The 19,154-nt window shown below is 46.8% G+C and overlaps 1 protein-coding gene across 1 annotated transcript in view; it reads left to right on the forward strand.

Annotated features, from left to right (window-relative positions):
* Positions 1 to 18,914, forward strand: part of LOC144889557 (uncharacterized) — a 50,945-nt gene extending 32,031 nt beyond the window's left edge. Inside the window, exons 2-3 of the mRNA XM_078770249.1 lie at positions 14,344 to 14,538; positions 18,595 to 18,914. Coding sequence (XP_078626375.1) covers positions 14,355 to 14,538; positions 18,595 to 18,734 — 324 coding nt within the window. The 5' untranslated portion in view covers positions 14,344 to 14,354 and the 3' untranslated portion in view covers positions 18,735 to 18,914. The remainder of the gene's footprint in view (positions 1 to 14,343; positions 14,539 to 18,594) is intronic.
* Positions 18,915 to 19,154: the final 240 nt, after the last annotated feature.

A 19,154-nucleotide genomic window follows, 5' to 3' on the forward strand; every position in this document is an offset into this window, starting at 1 on the left:
CCTGATACCAACTGCAAAGCATGGTGGTGGAAATATTATGATTTGGGGCAGCTTTGCTGCATCAGGGCCTGGGCAGCTCACCATCATAGAATCCACCATGAATTCTTCATTGTACCAGAGGGTGCTTGAGGATAATGTGAGGCCATCTGTCGGATAGTTGAAGCTCAACCGAAGGTGGACCTTGCAACATGACAATGACCCTAAACCTACCAGTAAATCCACCAAGGAATGGCTGAAAAGAAAGAAATGGAGGGTTCTGGAATGGCCAAGTCAAAGCCCAGATCTATATCCCATCGAGATGTTGTGGGGGGGATTTGAAACGAGCTGTGCATGCAAGAAACCCCTCAAATATCACACAGCTGAAAGAATTCCGCATGGACGAGTGGGCAAAAATTTCTCCCAGTCGATGTCAGAGACTGGTAGACAGTTATAAGAAACGCCGACTTGAGGTTGTTTCTGCCAAAGGGGGCAATACCACCTTTTAGAGCCAAGGGTACTTACTTTTTCCACATGCGAAATTTGCATTTATGTTTATTTCAATGATACAATGGACTACAAAATGTAAATGTTTCCTGATATTTGTTTTATTATATCACCTTTATCTGTCAATATTGTTGAAATGAAGATCAAATAGCTGTATGTTGAAATATGTTGAAAAAGTCAAAACTTTACATGTGGTGTACTTACTTTTTCACGTGACTGTATGACAGGTTCGACGATATGTTTTGCCTGAACGATATTGGAATCAAAACGGCAGTGTGCGGTCAGCTGCTGCCCGGCTGTCATATCAGACGTAATCACATCACCCTGTCATGTGACTAAATCCTCAGCTCTGATTGGTATACGTTTGAGGGGACATCCATACATTGTTACGTGCTCCTCCCCAAACCCTGGTTCCGGTGTACCTCCGAGCCCCGAGAGGAGTCACGGCAGAAAGATGTGTTATTCTGTATGTCAAAGATCAATGGTGAAACCACACCAATTGTTACCAACAATCAAGTATTGTATTAAGATCACACAAGAATAACAGTACAACAACAATCAACAACAATAGTAATCAATTGTACAACCAATATATATTTCCTATGATGGTACCATCAGGTTCGTACAATATAACTCACTGTGCTCTAAGTGAGCGAAAGGAACATCCCCAATGTCTCTTTCCTGGCTTCAAGGCAAGGTTGATTCTGGCTTCAAGCCAAAGTCGATCCACTCCAGTGATCGTCCGTGCGATGTCATATCGAGACCAGAATCCCGATGGGTTGGCAGTTATACTGCCAAAGATGGGCGAAGGTGTCCCCGAGAAGCGACGGGGAAATCACACCTTCAGGAATGGACATTTGACGGCTCTCAATCGGGGAACCGCAGATTTCCCACTCAAAAGCCACGTTACACACACCCACCAAATTAACGTCTGGATGCGGTGAGAATGGTTGAAGCGAAGTGAAAAACCTTGAGCGAAGCGCAAGTCCTGCGTGAGGTAAAAAAATGGCCGACGGCCCATTCTCGTGGCATAACAGCACTCTGATGATTCTCTCCGGAATCAATCGCAAAACCTGTCATGCAGGTTTATCTGTCACAGCGATGACAACTCTGTCGCAGGAATCCCTTTCCCGTGAAACCCAAAGTTCACTCCTGACCCTCGTTCGCCAATCGTTCGCTCCAGACCTCGAAGCAGCTCGGCTTCTTGTCCGACTCACTCGCTTCGCCTACTCTTCCTCCTCTTCCTCTTCGTCGTCGTTAGGTTCCGGTTTCATTTAAAACATTAACTTTTTTACCTTTTTAAAATAGCAATCTCTATCTTCCTTAAATGACAACAATAATAGTACATAAAAATCCAAAAATCCAAAAAAACAATAAAAATCCAAAATGTTTGCAGTGGATGAAAACCACAACAACGGAAGTGACGAATCCGTAACAACATGCGTATTGTACATACATACAGACGGACAAACACTGCTCCACACAGATTTGCCCGAAGTCCGACACCGTAAAAATCACAAGCATGTCAAACACCTGAAATATGTCCTTCAATCCTGACAAATCTTTCTCTCTCTCTCTCTTTCTCTTTCTCTTTCTCTCTCTCTTTCTCTTTCTCTCTTTCTCTTTCTCTCTTTCTCTTTCTCTCTTTCTCTCTTTCTCTTTCTCTCTTTCCTCTTCTCTTCTCTCTTTCTCTTCTCTTCTCTTTCTCTTTCTCTTTCTCTTTCTCTTTCTCTTTCTCTTCTCTTTCTCTTTCTCTCTTCTCTCTTTCTCTCTTTCTCTCTTTCTCTTTCTCTTTCTCTCTTTCTCTTTCTCTCTTTCTCTTTCTCTCTTTCTCTCTCTTTCTCTTCTCTTTCTCTTTCTCTTTCTCTTTCTCTTTCTCTTTCTCTCTTTCTCTTTCTCTCTTTTTCTCTCTTTCTCTTTCTCTCTTTTTCTCTCTTTCTCTCTTTCTCTCTTTCTCTCTTTTTCTCTTTCTCGCCCCCTGCAGGCCGTTTGCGTTGGGCGTGGCGTCATGGCGGCTGTGAGCAACTGCTCTGTGTTGTAGTGAGTTCTTTGTGAGTTTTCGTCCTCTCCTGCCCTCCCCTGCCCCCCCCCCCCTCCCTCTCCTTTCCATCCTGTGTACTTTGGCATTTTGTTTTCATCCTTTCTACACCTTTGTCTTCAAGAGAGAGAGGTTTGAGAGCGGACCCATTTTGGGTGCGGCCTACCGGCTTCGACGATGCTTTGTAAGCCTTTTTGTGCTTATAATGCACGTTTATTATTTATTCTAGTTTGATTTATTTCGTTTTGGTACCTACTTGTCCGGTTCGGACAAGTGGGGGGTGTTAATTCGCTGGGATGGCGAATACACGCTCTCGGTTAGAGGCGTTCGACAACTTAACAAGGAAGCATGCATTTGTGTGTGTTCCACCCGAAGGAACTTCCACCGAGGACATTGTTTTGTCGGTGGGGAAAATAATCGGTTGTGAGAATGTACGAGCAGCATCGAGAATGAATCAAAAAGTTGTTGTATTTGTGTCCGATGAAAAATTCGTTCACGATGTTGTTAGTGCGGGTTTAACCACAGAGACAGGTCTCTTTGTCTTGGCATCGCCTATGGACACTCCGTCGATGAGGGTCGTCATATCTAACGTACCCCCATTTATAACCTGCAACCAGCTGATGTCCGTTTTGTCCCGATACGGAACAGCTGTGTCGAAAATCACAATGATTCCACTCCGGTCTCAGGATGAACGTGTTAAACACGTGATGAGCTTCAGACGGCAGGTGTATATGGTGCTTCCGGATCGAGGCGATGACACGGGGTTAAACATCACGTTCAAGGTAAAGGTGAACAACCATGAGTACCAGATGTATGCGTCATCGGCCTCATTAACATGCTTTCATTGCGGAGCTTTTGGCCATGTGAAAAGGTTTTGTCCAAAGGTATCGTGTGTATGGTGCGGTGAAGCAGGTCATAGTGACGCTGATTGTAAAAGAGATAACACCCCGGTCTCTAACGTACGAAACAAGGTAAACCGAAATACCCGAACGGTTCCTACCACCGCTCCCTCGCACTCGAGGAGTCAGGATAATACTCCTGTTCGTCTTAGTGAAAACGACAACACCGCTGATTCGGTAAATAATGAAATAATCCCAGATAACCCACCTGTTGTGGCAGATGCTACGTGCAGTGAGGAGATGGAAGAAAATCCCATTGTGGTGACAAAAAAAACCAAGAGCACCTGGTGCTTGTAACTCCAACATTACTTTGAAAAAGGTAGTGTTGGATAAAGAGAGTGTGGGTGCAGACGCCCTGGAACGTCTTTCTCAGGTGTCCACAAGCTGTATTGACACCAGGGAGAAGGAACCTGAATTAATTAATTCTGAAACATTATCGGGCAGCACCGAAAACTTGGGAGAAAAAGTAGATGGTGAGACTAAAGATGATGGTGAGCTCATTAGTGAGCCGCCACCTTCACTACCTGCTGAGACCGAGCGGATTGGGAATGTCTCAGCCCCAAGCTCCTCTTTACCACTGCAAGATCTAAATCATGACACTGGTTCGTCAACTGAGCCAGTGAACATCTCCCTGCAGGAGGGTGAAGCCGAGATTTCAGCTCCTGCTGAATGTCCCGGGTACCAGAGTGAAGATGACTACCATAGAACATTCCAGCAAATCTTCGGACTTGGCTGGAATCAAAATGGGGACTGTGCAGACTGATATATGTGACCCGGGCGGAGCTGTTTCTGATTTGTCAGATTCAGAGGATGAAGTTGAGATGACTGAGTTGTCTCAATCTTCATCGTATCAGTCATCCATAGCCCCTCAACTTGTTATTTCTTTTCTGAATGACACCTACCGACACCGAAATGGGATTGTAAAAGATCATTTTCCTGATTTAATTTCATTCATCCAGGCTGCAAAGGACATAATTAGGAGGCCGGATGAATTTCATTTAACAAGGTCGCTGTTTCATCGGCTTAGAAAGGCTGTTACAAAAGCAGGGAGCGAGATTTCCCAACAACCGCTCACGCCTTTTGATAATCCATGAAAAAAAATCACCTTTGGAACCTTAAATATGAACGGCGGAGGTGCAAGCCAAAACCGCCAGGTTCAGGTGAAAAGTTTATTTGAGCGCAAGAAAATTGATGTACTCTTACTCCAGGAAACCCATATAATTCAAAATGGGGAGTACGACTGGTGTCGCCTCTTTAAAGGACAATGTTTTTTTAGTAACATGTCTTCTTCTTCTGCTGGTGTAGCCTTTTTACTCAGACCAGGCCTAGTACCTGAGTCATGCCTCTTCCAGGAGGTGATTAAAGGCCGGTTTATTTCATTGGAACTGGTCATTAATAATATTTGGTTTACACTATTCAACGTTTATGCACCATGTGAGAGTGTGGAATGAAGAGCTTTCTTTTCATCTTTAATTCGACACATGCAGTCGATAGATCTCAATAATTGTATTTGCATGGGGGGGTGACTTTAATTGCACCTTTAAACCCAGTGTAGACCGAAATACAGCAGAACCTCATCCCGAAGGTAGTACTGATTTGTTAAATTATTTTTCGGCAGTGGGTGTGCTAGATGCATGGAGACTGCATTTCCCCAACAAATCTGAGTATACTTGGGGACGATGTGCCAATGGGAGAATGACCTTCGCTAGACTTGACCGTTGGTACAAAAACTCACAGTTCAGGAATGTGGTTATCTCTCCAAATAATTTTCCATCTTTGTTTTCTGATCATCATTTAGTTACCATGGGCCTCTTTTTCCCTCAACCCTTACGAAAAAGTGCATACTGGATATTCAATACCAGTCTTCTCGAAGATGCTTTGGTTAAAGACGCCTTCCGTGCTTTTTGGGTCATCCAACTTTCAAGAAAGCCCTCTTTCTCTTCTTTAGCATTATGGTGGGATAACACAAAAGCTCAGATTAGAGTGTTTTGTCAGCAGTTTGTTTCAAATGAAACTGACGTAAAAAATATAACAATGGCTTGTTTAGAAGCTGATATTATACGGTTAGAGTGTAAACTGGCTAAAGATAATATCAGAAGAGACCACAGGTTATTGGTTGAAAAGAAGGCTCAACTTTGAGAGCTGATTCAGGAGAAAGCAGCAGGCCTGTTAATCAGATTAAGAATAAACAATTTAAAGGTATCGGACACCCCGAGTAAATCTTTCTTCCAAATGGATTTTGTAAATAAGTCACCCAAAACCCTTTTCTCTGTACAAGACTTTAGGGGAAACATGGTTGCCAACCCTGGAGATGTAAGGTTGTGCATTAGAGTTTTTTTCAAAAGTTTATGCAAGACAAAATGTTTGTGAGCAAACCATGGAATTTTTAACTTCTCACCTTTCATCCCTAACTGAGCCTCAGTGCCTGGGCCTGGATTCAACAATTACTTTGCCTGAGCTAACGCAGGCCCTAAGTGAAATGGACTCGGGGAAAGCTCTTGGGATTGACGGCCTACCGGCAGAATTTTTCTTGGCTTTTTGGGACCTTTTGGGCCCTGAATTATTGAATGTCCTGGAATCATCCTTGGTGCTTGGAGAACTCCCACTAAGTTTCAGAAGAGCAGTGGTGTCGCTGATTCCAAAGACTGGGGATCTACGACAGATAAAGAATTGGCGGCCGGTCTCGTTATTATGTACGGACTACAAAATATTGTCAAAAGTGTTGGCCAGTCAGTTGAAGACGGTAATCGGTGATCTATTCCACCATGATCAGAATTACTGCATCCCAAACAGATCTATTTATGATAATATTTTTTTGATTAGAGATTTAATGGAATGTGATTGCTTGGAAAAAGATTTTGGGATAATATTCCTTGATTTGGAAAGGGCTTTTGACAGTGTGGATCATGTTTTTTTGTATCGTGTGCTAGAAGCATGTGGCTTTGGTGTCAATTTTAGGGCCTACGTGACTTTGTTGTACAACAATATATTTAGTTTATTTAAAATAAATAACGAACTCAGCTCTCTTGTACAGGTCCAAAGAGGGGTGAGACAAGGATGCCCAGTTTCTGGGTTATTATTTTCCTTGGTAATGGAATCACTCCTAATTTTATTTAGGAAAAATATTTCAGGAGTGACTGTATCCCCTGGGAGTCCTTCAGTAGTTGTATCGGCTTATGCAGATGATGTCTGTGTGGTTGTTAAGAAGGAGAGTGATATCCCAGCACTTGTTGAATGTTTAAATCTTTTTTGCCTCACTTCTTCTTTGAAGTGTAACTGGGACAAGAGTAAGGCCTTATGGATTCCCTGTCTCAAGAACATTCCACCTGGAAGAGTGCTGGTACCACCTGTGCATCTACCAACAAAGTTAAAATGGGTGGAAGACGGAGTCAAATACCTTGGGGTTTTCCTGGGATCTCCACATTATGTCCTCAAAAATTGGGACGGGATTGTTGAGCATGTCAAAAAAAGACTGGGACTGTGGAAACGAGCTCTGCCCCACCTTTCCTACAAAGGCAGGGTTCTAGTGGTTAATAATTTGGTGGCTTCTTCCCTGTGGCATAGGTGTATCTGCCTTCAGCCGCCAGAGGCACTACTAAAGGCAGTGCAGAGGCTACTCGTGGATATTTTTTGGAGTGGTCACCATTGGTTACTACCAAATGTCATATGTAGCCCCTTGTCTGAAGGTGGCCAGGGACTGATCGACATAAAAAGTCGTATCATGGCTTTTCGGCTGTGTACCATACAGCAGTTGCTGGACAAGGAACGACTGCCAAGCCGACTTCTGGCCTATCACGTGCTGCGAAAAGCAAGCGGGCTCGGATACGGCCTTGAACTTTTCTTAGTCCAACTCCAACATGTCGACACATCTCATCTACCATCATTCTATCAGAGCCTTCTGAATGCCTGGCAAAGCCTTTCGACTAGTCGCCAGCAAGAAACCTATGCTACAAGCATGTTTGTGGAAGAACCCCTTTTTTACAACCCGCTGTTTCCTGCAATACCAAGAAGCCGAGACTTTTATCAACACTTTATTACAGCGGGCATAATCAAAGTGTTGGACCTCCGCCATGATTCTGGTTGGGGGTGGAAGACGGTGCAAGAGATAGCTGATATGACTGGAATATGGTCAAACAGAATAATCGGAAGAGTCCTAAAGGAAATAGTAAAGAAAAGCTTCCAACTTGGACTAAGATGGACCCAGGAAGTTTTGGTGACATCCAATGACTGGCATTTTCCTGGTTTATTGGTACAGCTTAGTCACGGAGACTTGCCCCCAATTAGTGAGGGACAAAACATTTTTCAGAAATGCAGTAGTAAAGACCTGTATCGGTTATGCACTGCAGTTCTGCATGGGAACTCACCGTTAAATGCAGTGGCCAGGTGGAAAGGGCTAATGCCGGAAGGACTCCCATCTGAGCCTACATGGGAATCAATATACAGTAAGCTGGTAAGCAAAAGGACAGGTTATCTCCAGTGGCGAATGATACACTGGATCATTCTGTCTAATAAATTAGTGAGTCATTTCGCGCCCACATCTACGTGTTGCCCATTCTGTGTTTACACAGAGGATGTGTTCCATGCGTACTGTTGTGGAAAACCAATCAGGTTCACACAACTTTAGTCCAACTTGTGGTTTAATTCCATTTAGATCATGACATCATCCTGTAATGCAGGAAATGCAATAAGTATACGATGTGGCATCACATGGGACCATTCATAACATTCAATGCAAGCAAGCTGAATATTCTATGCTGGCGTACCGTTAGCGAGTCTACCAGATGTAACGTGTCACAGGAGAAGTCTCGGAGCACCGTCCGCAACAGCGGGTCTTATAGTCGCGCCCCTAGCGGTGTCAACGAGCAGCGAGCATCACCCCGGGTTCAGTACGAATACGATTTCACTACATTCTCCCCCCCATCAGAATTCTACGGCAGTGCGGCTAGAAGCGAGCGAGCGTCAGCACGAACAGGTTGCGGAACATCAGTCGACCCAACCGTATCGGGCCGGGCGGCGAATTTCTCTGCCAGCACGCGTCCGAAATTCCCCGGGTACGGCATCACGTATCCCTGTGGCCCTGGCGTCGGAGGCGCCATCAGGGTCGGGTGACGATGGGGGTAACTCCAAGTCGTCGGGCCCAGGTAGACTCGGCGAGGGGAGGGTCGGTAGACTTTCGGCGATGGGAGCGTCGGGAGAGGCCATAGTCTCATAGATGGGTTCGTCCGATTCCCTACTCAGGTCGGCGACCCCACAAGGGGCAAGGTGAAGGACGGAGACGGTAGTCTCACGGCCATCAGCCGTCATCACACGAGCATGCTCAGGATTAGCCTGGAGAATCTGCACTTTGTCCACTAGGGGGTCGTACTTGCTCGCGCGAACCGCCCGTTTAAGGTAGGCCGGCCCGGGCCCAGCGAGCCAACTGGGCAAAGACCGTATACACCCCGTGCTCCTGGGGTGGTGGAAAAGTCGCTCATGGGGAGTTTGGTTGGTTGCCGTACACAGGAGAGCCCTGATCGAGTTCAACGCCGCAGGTAGCGACCAAGCCCATTTATCGAGGCCCCGGCCGAGGGTCCGGAGGTTGAGCATGACGGCCCTCCAGATAATCCCGTTGAAGCGTTCGATCTGCCCATTAGCCTGGGGTCTGTACGGCGTGGTGTAACTAGAAGCAATGTTATTTTGGAGCAGATAGCCGCACACCTCCTGAGATAAGAAGACCGCACCCCGGTCGGTATGGACATAGGCCGGGTACCCGAACATTGAGAACAAGTTCTGTAAGCATCGCATCACCGTGGCAGCAGTCATGTCCGCGCACGTATATGCAAAGGGGAATCGCGAGTACTCATCGACGATAGTGAGCAGATAGCAAGAGCTGCTCGACACCGGCAATGGGCCCTTGAAATCCATTGCCAAGCGTTCCCACGGCCTCGTAGCCTTAACCAGAGTCCCCATGGGAGGGTTATAGAAACGCGGTTTGATTTCCGCGCAGATAGCGCAGTCGCGATAGATACGGCGGATATCGTCAATCGAGTATGGGAGATTGCCACGCCGCACAAAATGAGTGAAACGCGTTATGCCGGGATGGCCCGCAGTGGCATGCAGCACACGTAGGCCCTCCAAAGAGGTGATACCCGCGCATGTAGCCGGTCGTGATAAGGCATCGGCGGCCCGGTTATCCTTCCCCGGGCGATATTTGATGGTGTAACAGAAGTCGGCGTGTTCGATACGCCAGCGAGTGATTTTCTCATTCTTAATGCGCTGGGCGTGTAAGGTGTCGTACATGAACGCAACGCTTTGCTGGTCTGTGATGATTTGGAAGCACCGCCCGAGTAAGTACGGGCGCCATCGCCGAATAGACTCAATGATCGCATACGCTTCCTTTTCGACGGACGATTGTCTCCGCTCAGCGGTGGTAAGAGTCCGTGAAAAGAAAGCCACGGGATGCCCTCCTTGGGAGAGGGTCGCCGCGATGGCCTGATCCGAGGCGTCACTTTCGAGGACGAAAGATCCGCTCTCGTCGATTGTCGCCACTGCGGCTCAGGCGATGTCGGCCTTAAGGCCTTCAAAGGCTGCCAATGCGGCCGGAATCAGTGGGAAGGTGTCGCAGGCCACGAGGGGGCGAAGTTTCGCGGAGAAATTTTGCACCCATTTGGAGTAATGGGCGAATAGCCCGAGGGCGCGCTTCAGGGACGCCCGATCACAGGGAGGGGCCATGTCGAGCAAAGGTCGCAGACACTCCTTATCCGGAGCGACAGAGCCATGGGTCACGGTGTACCCCAGAAGATCTATCGTGCGTAGGGAGTATTGGCACTTATCCTCGTTCATAGTTAAGTGTTACCTCTGCGCGACCTCAAGGAAGCGCTTCAGATTAGCATCATGGTGCCCTTGGTCATATCCACAAACCGTAAGATTGTCGAGGTAGACGAAAACATCGGTTAAGTGCTCCCTCGCAATGAGGTCATCCATGGCCCTCTGGAAACAAGTGACCCCGTTCGTTACCCCAAAAGGCAATCGAGTAAATTGGTACAACCGCTGCCCCGACTCAAAAGCGGTATAGATACGATCCGCCCTAGAGATAGGGATCTGGTGGTATGCACTACGGAGATCAAGAGTGCTATAGACCGAATACTGGGACACCTGTTGCACCAGCGCGTCCATCCCCGGAAGGGGGTAGGTATCCAGCTGTGTAAAGCGGTTATTCGTTTGGGAATAGTCGATTTCCATGCGTCTGCGGTGGGCCTCGCTTCGCACCACCAAGACCTGGGCGCGCCACGGTGACCTGCTAGGTTCTATGATACCGTCTTTCAAGAGCTGAGCCGTTTCGTCCGCAATGAATTGCATGTCTGTGCGAGAGTAGCGCCGTGATTTCACTGCGACAGGGGTACAGTCGGAGGTTAGATTGGGGAACAGCGAAAGTGGCTGGATGTCCATTTGCGCTAGGGTGCACACCGCAAGCGCGTTGTCCGCCCCCACAACAAGCGTGTCAGGCCCACCAAACTCCATTACCAGACGTCCATGCAGCTTAAGAAAATCGTGTCCTAACAGAATATCAGCACATAAAGCAGGTAAAACCATAAGGTGTACATCAGGAAAAACCCGTCCCTTTAGCACGAGTTTCAATCGGCATTCCCCCTTCGTGCTGAGTCGAAGCCCCTGGGAAGCCATGAAGATCCGTCTCGTAGACCTCCAGATCCGCCATCCATGCCTGAGCACTAGTCGCTGGTCGATAAAACTATCCGTAGACCCTGTATCCACCAAGGCCCGAACACAATGGCCTTCGACCATGAGGGGAATAAGGGCTTGAGCCAGGCCGGACGAGCCTGCTGGGAGTGGGACTGAACCCCCCAAATGGGTCAGACAAGCCTCGCGGGTGGATCCTATGCCAGCAGCAGTTTTGCGGTCGTGGCCGGAGTATTCGTTGTCCATGGGGAATCCATTAATGCCATCAGAGGGCTTTCCCATGCATTCCGGTGTTTCGCGATTCAAAATCTGACAATTTTGACGGGAAAAAGCCTCCGTAGTATTTGAAAACGCCTTTTGACACTTTTGGCAGGAAAAGGCCTCCGTAGTATTCGAAATCGCCTTTTCCGGGGTGAGGGCCACCGTTAGCTCGTGGACGACACGAGGAGAACGTTCCGCTGGGGCTTGGCGAGGCTTCAAAGCCCCTTGCGTGGCCCGGAGTTTGGTCAAGGACACGTACTTCATGCCCGATTGAGGATGAGACTGTGGTGGCTGTCCGGTGATGCCCGCCAAGGACGTCTGAGCGCCCAGGGGCCCGCAGAGAGGGGCCCTGCCCTTCGAAGCCGGGTAAGGCGCCGGGTTTCGGGCTCGGCTCGCAAGCTCCGCAATGAGCCCATTCAAGGTCGCGCGCGGCCGTGAGCCGCGTGCCGTTTTCCTGCACACTTTCGCGTAATGCCCCTTTTGCGAGCACAAATGGCATATTGCGTCTCGTGCCGGACACACGGGCCGGGCATGACGTGGCCCCCCACAGAAAAAGCAGGCGGCCCCGCGTAAGGCCTTGGGTCTGTCCGTAGCGGCAGCCGTCAGGACTGGGTCTTCCTCCGGAGCATCCCGGAGTTCCGCGAGCAGGTCCGCGTCCTCGGAGGTAGCACTCTCCGGCCGGGCGTGTAGCGTAGTTCCCGCCAAGAGGCGCGTGCGATCATAGGTGTTCGATTGCATCCGCGCTTCGGTGTATACTTTCCCTTGCTCGAGTGCTGTAGCGAAGGTCAGGTCGGTCTTCTCTAGGAGCCTGAGCCTTAGTTCCTGGGGGGAGACCCCTGCAATATAGGCGTCTAAAAGAAGATCATCCTGAGACTGCGCGGGAGTCCGTGGCTCCCTGATGCTGTCCAGCAAGAGCTGCCGGAGCTCCTAGGCGTCGTGGTCCATCGCCTCGTTGGGTTGCTGACGTCGCGTTAGCAGCAAATATCGTGCATACACCGGGCTTTTTTCCTTTATGTACAGCCGTTTGAGCTCCGCGATCGAGAGGTCGTACGTCGCGAATTGAGCGATGGAATTGTACACCTTGTAGTCGATTTTTGAATGAAGCGTTGCTAGCTTCGCGGCAGCCGTCGGCGCGGTCTCAGGCTCCTCAAAATGATTCTCCAATGCTCTGAGCCAGTGCTTCAGTTGCAAGCCACCACCCGGGGCTTGCAGGTCGGCTCAGAATATGGCAACCGCCAGCGTCTTGTTGCCAGCCATGTCGGTAGATCTAAATAAATTAAGTGTTGTGGAAAACCAATCAGGTCCACACAACTTTAGTCCAACTTGTGGTTTAATTCCATTTAGATCATGACATCATCCTGTAATGCAGGAAATGCAATAAGTATATGATGTGGCATCACATGGAACCATTCATAACATTCAATGCAAGCAAGCTGAATATTCTATGCTGGCGTACCGTTAGCGAGTCTACCAGATGTAACGTGTCACAGGAGAAGTCTCGGAGCACCGTCCGCAGCAGCGGGTCTTATAGTCGCGCCCCTAGCGGTGTCAACGAGCAGCGAGCATCACCCCGGGTTCAGTACGAATACGATTTCACTACACGTACGTTGATTGTGCAAGGCTTGTGCCTTTATTTCAATGGCTGAACTACATGGCTGGAAAAATGAAGATCACTTTTGCTCTGCGATCATTTATTTTTGGCTTCAATGATATGAAAGAACATGTACATATGTTGTTTTTGTTTTTAGTGGCCACGGCAAAAATGGCAATTTATTTATCAAGAAAGGAAAAACTGAAAGGAAAGCCGATTGGGCAATGTGATGTCTTGTTCTTTTTTAATGCCTTGATATCTGCAAGACTCAAACTTGAATTTTGTGTTTCTGAAAGAAAGAAATGTATTGATGAGTTTATGAACATCTGGTGTTTTGATGGGATCTGCATGGTGCAGGAGAATGAATTAATGATATATTTGTAGGTTTGTTTGGATTGAATCGGTGTGTGGTCGGTTTTTCTGTTGTTGTTTTTCTTTTCTAGTTCATTGTACTGTTTTGATTTCCTGTCATTATCTCTTTTTCTTTCCTGTATTTTTTATTATTGTGCCTGTACTGAATAGTATCTTCACCGACTGGCTTGTATTTTTATATTTTTGTAATAAAAAGTCTCACTCTCTCACTCTCACACACACGCACACACACACACACACTCACACACACACACACACACACACACACACACACACACACACACACACACACACACACACACACACACACACACACTCTTCCCACTCACATTTTGAGATTTGGCGATTTTATTATTGCTCTTTCCTGTGCAAATACGCTCATTGAATTTCAAAATAAACTTCACTTCCCTGCAGTATTCAAACTATCTGATGATACAAACAGTCTTTCTCTCAATCTTTGACACACGTGACTCAGTATTACTTGCCAGTGTGATGAACATGAACTGAACGGACATGTTCCAGAGGAATGTTGTTGTTCCAACCTTTCCTTGAAAGTGGTTTCTTATTTATTACTTGAAAGTTATTGATGTGGGGAAACTGTCTTCATATCAGCATATCTGTGGCAATGTTATATCTGAGCACAAATACCCAGGCTTCATACACATCCCCTGTGCTTGTATGTAAGGTCTTCCCACCATTCAATGTCTTCATTCTAACATTTCTGAATAGGCTGAGATTTTACAAAAATATCTAAACTTTTGAAAGTTTTATCTGTGGCCAAATCAACATTCACATCAACGTGTAATACAATTACAGTATTGTCTTAAGACACGCACTTTGGGGGGGGGGGGGGTCACAGGGTGTGCGTTAGTGTGTGGTGAAAGTTTAAAGTACTGTAAATGATTTAAACAGAAGATAATGCCTCAAGTACAGAGGTACTTCACATATTGGCACTTTGTCAGATTAAGGTACTCAGAGTGGAGCAAACATCAGGAAGAGTGGGATGTTTTTTGCCTCTAAAGGTTCACGCACCATGTACGCTCAAGTTGGCTGTGAGAAGGATTCCTGTCATGTGCAACCGGAATTGGAACAGCCGACTGTGCTTGCGTGTGGAATGAAGGTTGAGGAGCTGGAAGCATTTCCCGAGATTCTGCAGATAAAAATAGAGGATGTGAACTCCTTTGGTCTGGCGGAGGAGCAAAGTGACCAGCCGAATGGTGAGTTGTGTGAATCACTTCTGATGATATCTGTGTGTGTGTTGGGTGTCCTTTTTTTGTCCCCCGTCGCTCAGCGGAGCGAAAGGGGGACTATGGCTTTCCCCTCCATCCGTGTGTCCGTCCGTGCATGTGTGCATGCGGCGTGCATGCGTAAGCGAAGGACCGCATTCGAATTTGGTGTGTGGGTGCAACCCACGTCAAAATCCAAGATGGCCGCCGCCATGTCTGTCTGATGCCATGTATGTCTGAACCTTGTAACCTGCATATCTTGAAAAATAAGCGATGTACCAACTTCTAATCTGGTGTGTGGGTGTATCTTGGCAAAAGGAAAAACGCTATTGAAAATTGGGTCGCCACGTCAAAATCCAAGATGGCCGCCGCCATGCATGTCTGAACCTTGTGAGATGAATATCTTGAAAAATAAGCAAAGTACCAAATTCTAATTTGGTGTGTGGGTGTATCTCAGCAAAAGGAAGAAGGCTATTGAAAATTGGGTCGCCACGTCAAAATCCAAGATGGCCGCCGCCATGTATGTCTGATGCCATGTATGTCTGAACCTTGTAACCTGCATATCTTGAAAAATAAGTGAAGTACCAACTTCTAATCTGGAGTTTGGGTGTTTCTCAGCAGAAGGAAGACCGCTATTGTAAAGTGGGTCGCCACGTCAAAATCCAGGACGGCCGCCACCATATATATGTCTGAACCTTGTGAGCGAAATATCTTGAAAAATAAGCGAAGTACCTTCTCGTGTGTGGGTGTCTCGAGGCATAAGGAAGAACGCTATTGAAAATTGGGTCGCCACGTCAAAATCCAAGATGGCCGCCTCCATGTTTGTCTGACCCTTGTGAGCGAAATATCATATCATAGCATGTTTTCTGCGTGTTCCACTTTGTCAACTCACATCACTTCCCCGACGGGGGACCTAGGTGTAACGCTTGTTGTACACTTGATGAAGGCTCCTGAAAGAGCTCGAGCAGAATGGAAGGGAATAAAATGTAAAGAGGAAACAACAATAGCAGAGTATAAGTGACAGTGAGATGAAGGGAAGGGGATGTGGACACATGGGGGTGAACAAGCTGTGCAGAAGTTGAAGGAAACACAGGAATAAGAGGAAGGGGAAAGTTTGGATGAAGAAACCAATCAACGAACAAACGAAAAGAGGTGAGTTGAGGCAGTGTGAGGTGAAAAGATGTGAAAAAGGAAGAGAAAATATGTGAAAGAGGAAGAGGTGAAAAAAGGTGAGGTGAGGTGAGTTGAGATTGGGGGTAGTGGGGGGGAGAGGGTTGTGGGAAATCACAATTACCTGGAAAAAGGGAATGCTTTGAAATGGGGTCACTTGGGGGTGGAAAAGATAATGGTTGGATGGAGGATGATCTGAGATTGTGATGAACAGTTGTCTTGAAGACTTTGAGGGAAGAATGAGATGGAAGAGAATGTGGAAGTTGTTTCCACAGGTGGTTAAAAAGGGGAATGAAAGGGTGAAGGTGAACAGTTTTCCTACATTTTGGGAGTTTCACCAGAAGGGATTGCTGGTGGACGTGTTCCCTGCAGAAACCTTCGGGGCAGGGGTGGTGGACGCAATGCATGGATGGAGCAGAACAGAAAGGAGACAGGACAAGAAAGAGATACCACTATCCTGTCTATGCAGTGAATGTGATAGGCCCATAGACTTAGCTTCATTGCGGAAGATTCCAACTATCTTGAGGCCTTGGTTCCACAGTGCCAGCTGAGCAAGGTGTGAGGCAGGGGTGCAAGCCCCTAGGGGCTGCTGTGTATTTTGAGTTGTGGTTCCATCTGCCAGCACAAGAAAATTCCCCTCGTGAGGTCAAGTGCACGAGTTGGTGTACTTTGAGCTGTGGTTCTATCCTTCAATGTGAGACAATCCCCTCATGAGGCAAACTGTGCGCACTGAAATGATGTCTGGTGAAACAAGGAAAAGGAGAGCGTTGTGGTGGATTATTCATTTTCATTCATTCGCATTTGTCTCTGCTCGGCGTCTTGGAGATAATTATTCTCCAACATTCTTGTCGCCCGTTTGGGAGTCTGAGTCCATTACAATTCACATGTTTTAAAAACCAATTTATATCTCTCACCTGTCACTGGAGGAAACAACCAATCGGCTCTCACCTCATCAATCATCCCCAGTTGTGACTATCATTCGATAGTTAGTCAACACAAGGCTCTGCTCGTCAAAGACGGCTGAATAAAGCAACCAGGAAAAGCTCTGCAACATTAGGCCATTTCAAGCTCTATCCAAATTCTTGCACAGCGGCAGGCATTTCTAAGTCGCACAAGTATGAAAACCCCAACAATACAAGCTCACATCCGCCACTGTACATCACTTATTGGCGAATCGTCAGCGATAGCTTATACGGAACGCTGTTCTGTGGAGGAACTCATTTGCACTGGAGGAACTCTTTTGATCATTCAATGCTCATTTGCACTGGGGCCTTGGTTTGCTGCAATGTTAACATTCATCCGTGGGATGGTGCACACATTGATGAATTCAATGCAAGCGCTAAACCCGGATGGCAGTTTATACCTGTGGCCAGATCTGAACTGAGACAATATGGCTCAAAGACATGTGTGCACAACTTTTAGGTATCTTGCCAGTCCAGTCCTTCAATACCAATTAATCAACACATGATTAGCTCACCTGGAACGTAGTTCCGGGGAGCTTATGCTGTGGTGCATTGTCAGTCCGTAAACACTTGCAACTTCTTCTCCGAAACTGCTGATGGGATTGACGAAACCTGGCATAAATGATATTTGGTACGTTGTGACTAAAGTTTGTTCACGGCATTAGAAAAAAAAATCGGGGTTTCAGAGGGTCTACTATGTGTCAAAGTGGATCCAGGTTTGACCCCCCAAAAAGGTGTTCGATTTTTTTTCTCTGAAACTACAAACACAATTTTGATGAAACCTGACCACAACCTTCACCAACCGTGATGTACCAAATCATATCATATGTTTACATGTCATGGCTTTGGCCTATTCATCCATTCTCTGCATTTGTCAATTTTGTTGGGTTTGTGGGTGTAGGTGATGACATAACATAGTGGAGATAGAACTGTGTAGGGTAGCATAGACCACGTGCGAGTAGAAAGCTAATCTCGATGTATTTATGCAGAAAAACTGTGAGCTTAAGATCATTTATGACTTCACACGGTGGGTGGAGCTTGTTTGAACTAGGTATGGTCAAGATTAGTTTCTCCAGTTTGTGATTGCTCCCTGTGGTTTTTCCCAATGTTTTTCACGAATATAACAAGTCAGCCATAAAAACGCACATCTTTATCCAACAACAACAGCAATCACAGACAGTAACCGGACATTACGATCGACAAGTAAGCCCGCCCACATGAACAAGATAGGAAAACGGCCCCGCCCAGTAAAGGCTGAGAATAGGTGGGCGGTCAAGAGGGCCGCGAGGCCCCTCCCCCGATGAACTCAGGCAATTGGACAGCGTGACATCAGAGCTCGAAGGTTCGAGCTTGGAGGAAGAAGAATCGCGCAGGTTCTCGCTCGGTCTGTCTTTTGGCTGTGGCGGTCGCATTGTCTTGTGTGCACTCATGCAGAGAAATGTTCGGAGGTCACAAAAAACCATTTGCAACTTTGGAGCCAGGGGTGTTGTTTGACGGTGGTGTTTTTCGGGAGAGCTGGAGCTGCCTCACGTTTTGGATGGAGACAAGCGAAAGAGGACCAGCCGCACGAACCCCCTCACGTTCGTGGCAACGCGGAGAGGAACTTTGTGCCATTTTGTGCGTTTCCTGCGCGAGCATCTTCAGGCCGCCTTGTGCTGCCGACTTCATTCGGCGATCTCGTTGGAGCAAAGCTGAGTGCCATCGGCTTTAAAACATTTTATTTTCATAATCTTTCCCCTTGTCTGTTTTAGTGTCTGATTGGTGACGTCTCGCATTAGGATTTAGTTTACCTCACCTTTCAATTTTTATTGCGTGCATTCCGTCCAAAATGCAATATTTATTGATACATTTTATGAGTCTTAGCTATACATGTGACACAAGAGTGCCTGCATTTAATAAAAGTTACTTTTTCCAGATTTATTTGTGAAAGTGGAAGTGAAAACTGAGCATGACATTGTCCACCTGGATCGACCTGAACCAAATGATGCTGAAGCTTCTCTCCTCAAAAACTATCCCCATGAAGGTTTCTGTCGATGTCTACACATGAGGATTTAGTTTACCTCACCTTTCATTTTTATTCCATGCATTCATTTCGTTAAATTTATTATTGTGGCATTTTTCATTTGTCGTGTTTGTGGGTTTGAGCAGAAGCCCCGTGAGCTCCATGCATGTAAGCACCTTGCCCCTTCAGTACCGCCAAGATTTCGGCCGCCTCGGCAATTGAGGACAGTCCGGCTATCTGTTCAAGGCTGTTGTTCATCAGCCATGGACCTGACAATTTGTTAACCTGCCACACTCTTTCGAGACAAAAAAAAATCAAACAGTCACATGTTGGATTGCAATTGTTTATAATTCGACAATAAAAGCAGTTTGGTGGAGAAAACCTTTATTTTGCCACTGTACATTTTTGTTGCTTTTTTCTGTTTTGCTGGCTGTCATTTTTTGTGGTGGTGGAATTCCCACTGAAGATGTGGT

The sequence above is a fragment of the Myxine glutinosa genome, chromosome 1 (genome assembly GCF_964187855.1).
Source record: "Myxine glutinosa chromosome 1, kmMyxGlut1.1, whole genome shotgun sequence".
Classification (NCBI taxonomy): domain Eukaryota; kingdom Metazoa; phylum Chordata; class Myxini; order Myxiniformes; family Myxinidae; genus Myxine; species Myxine glutinosa.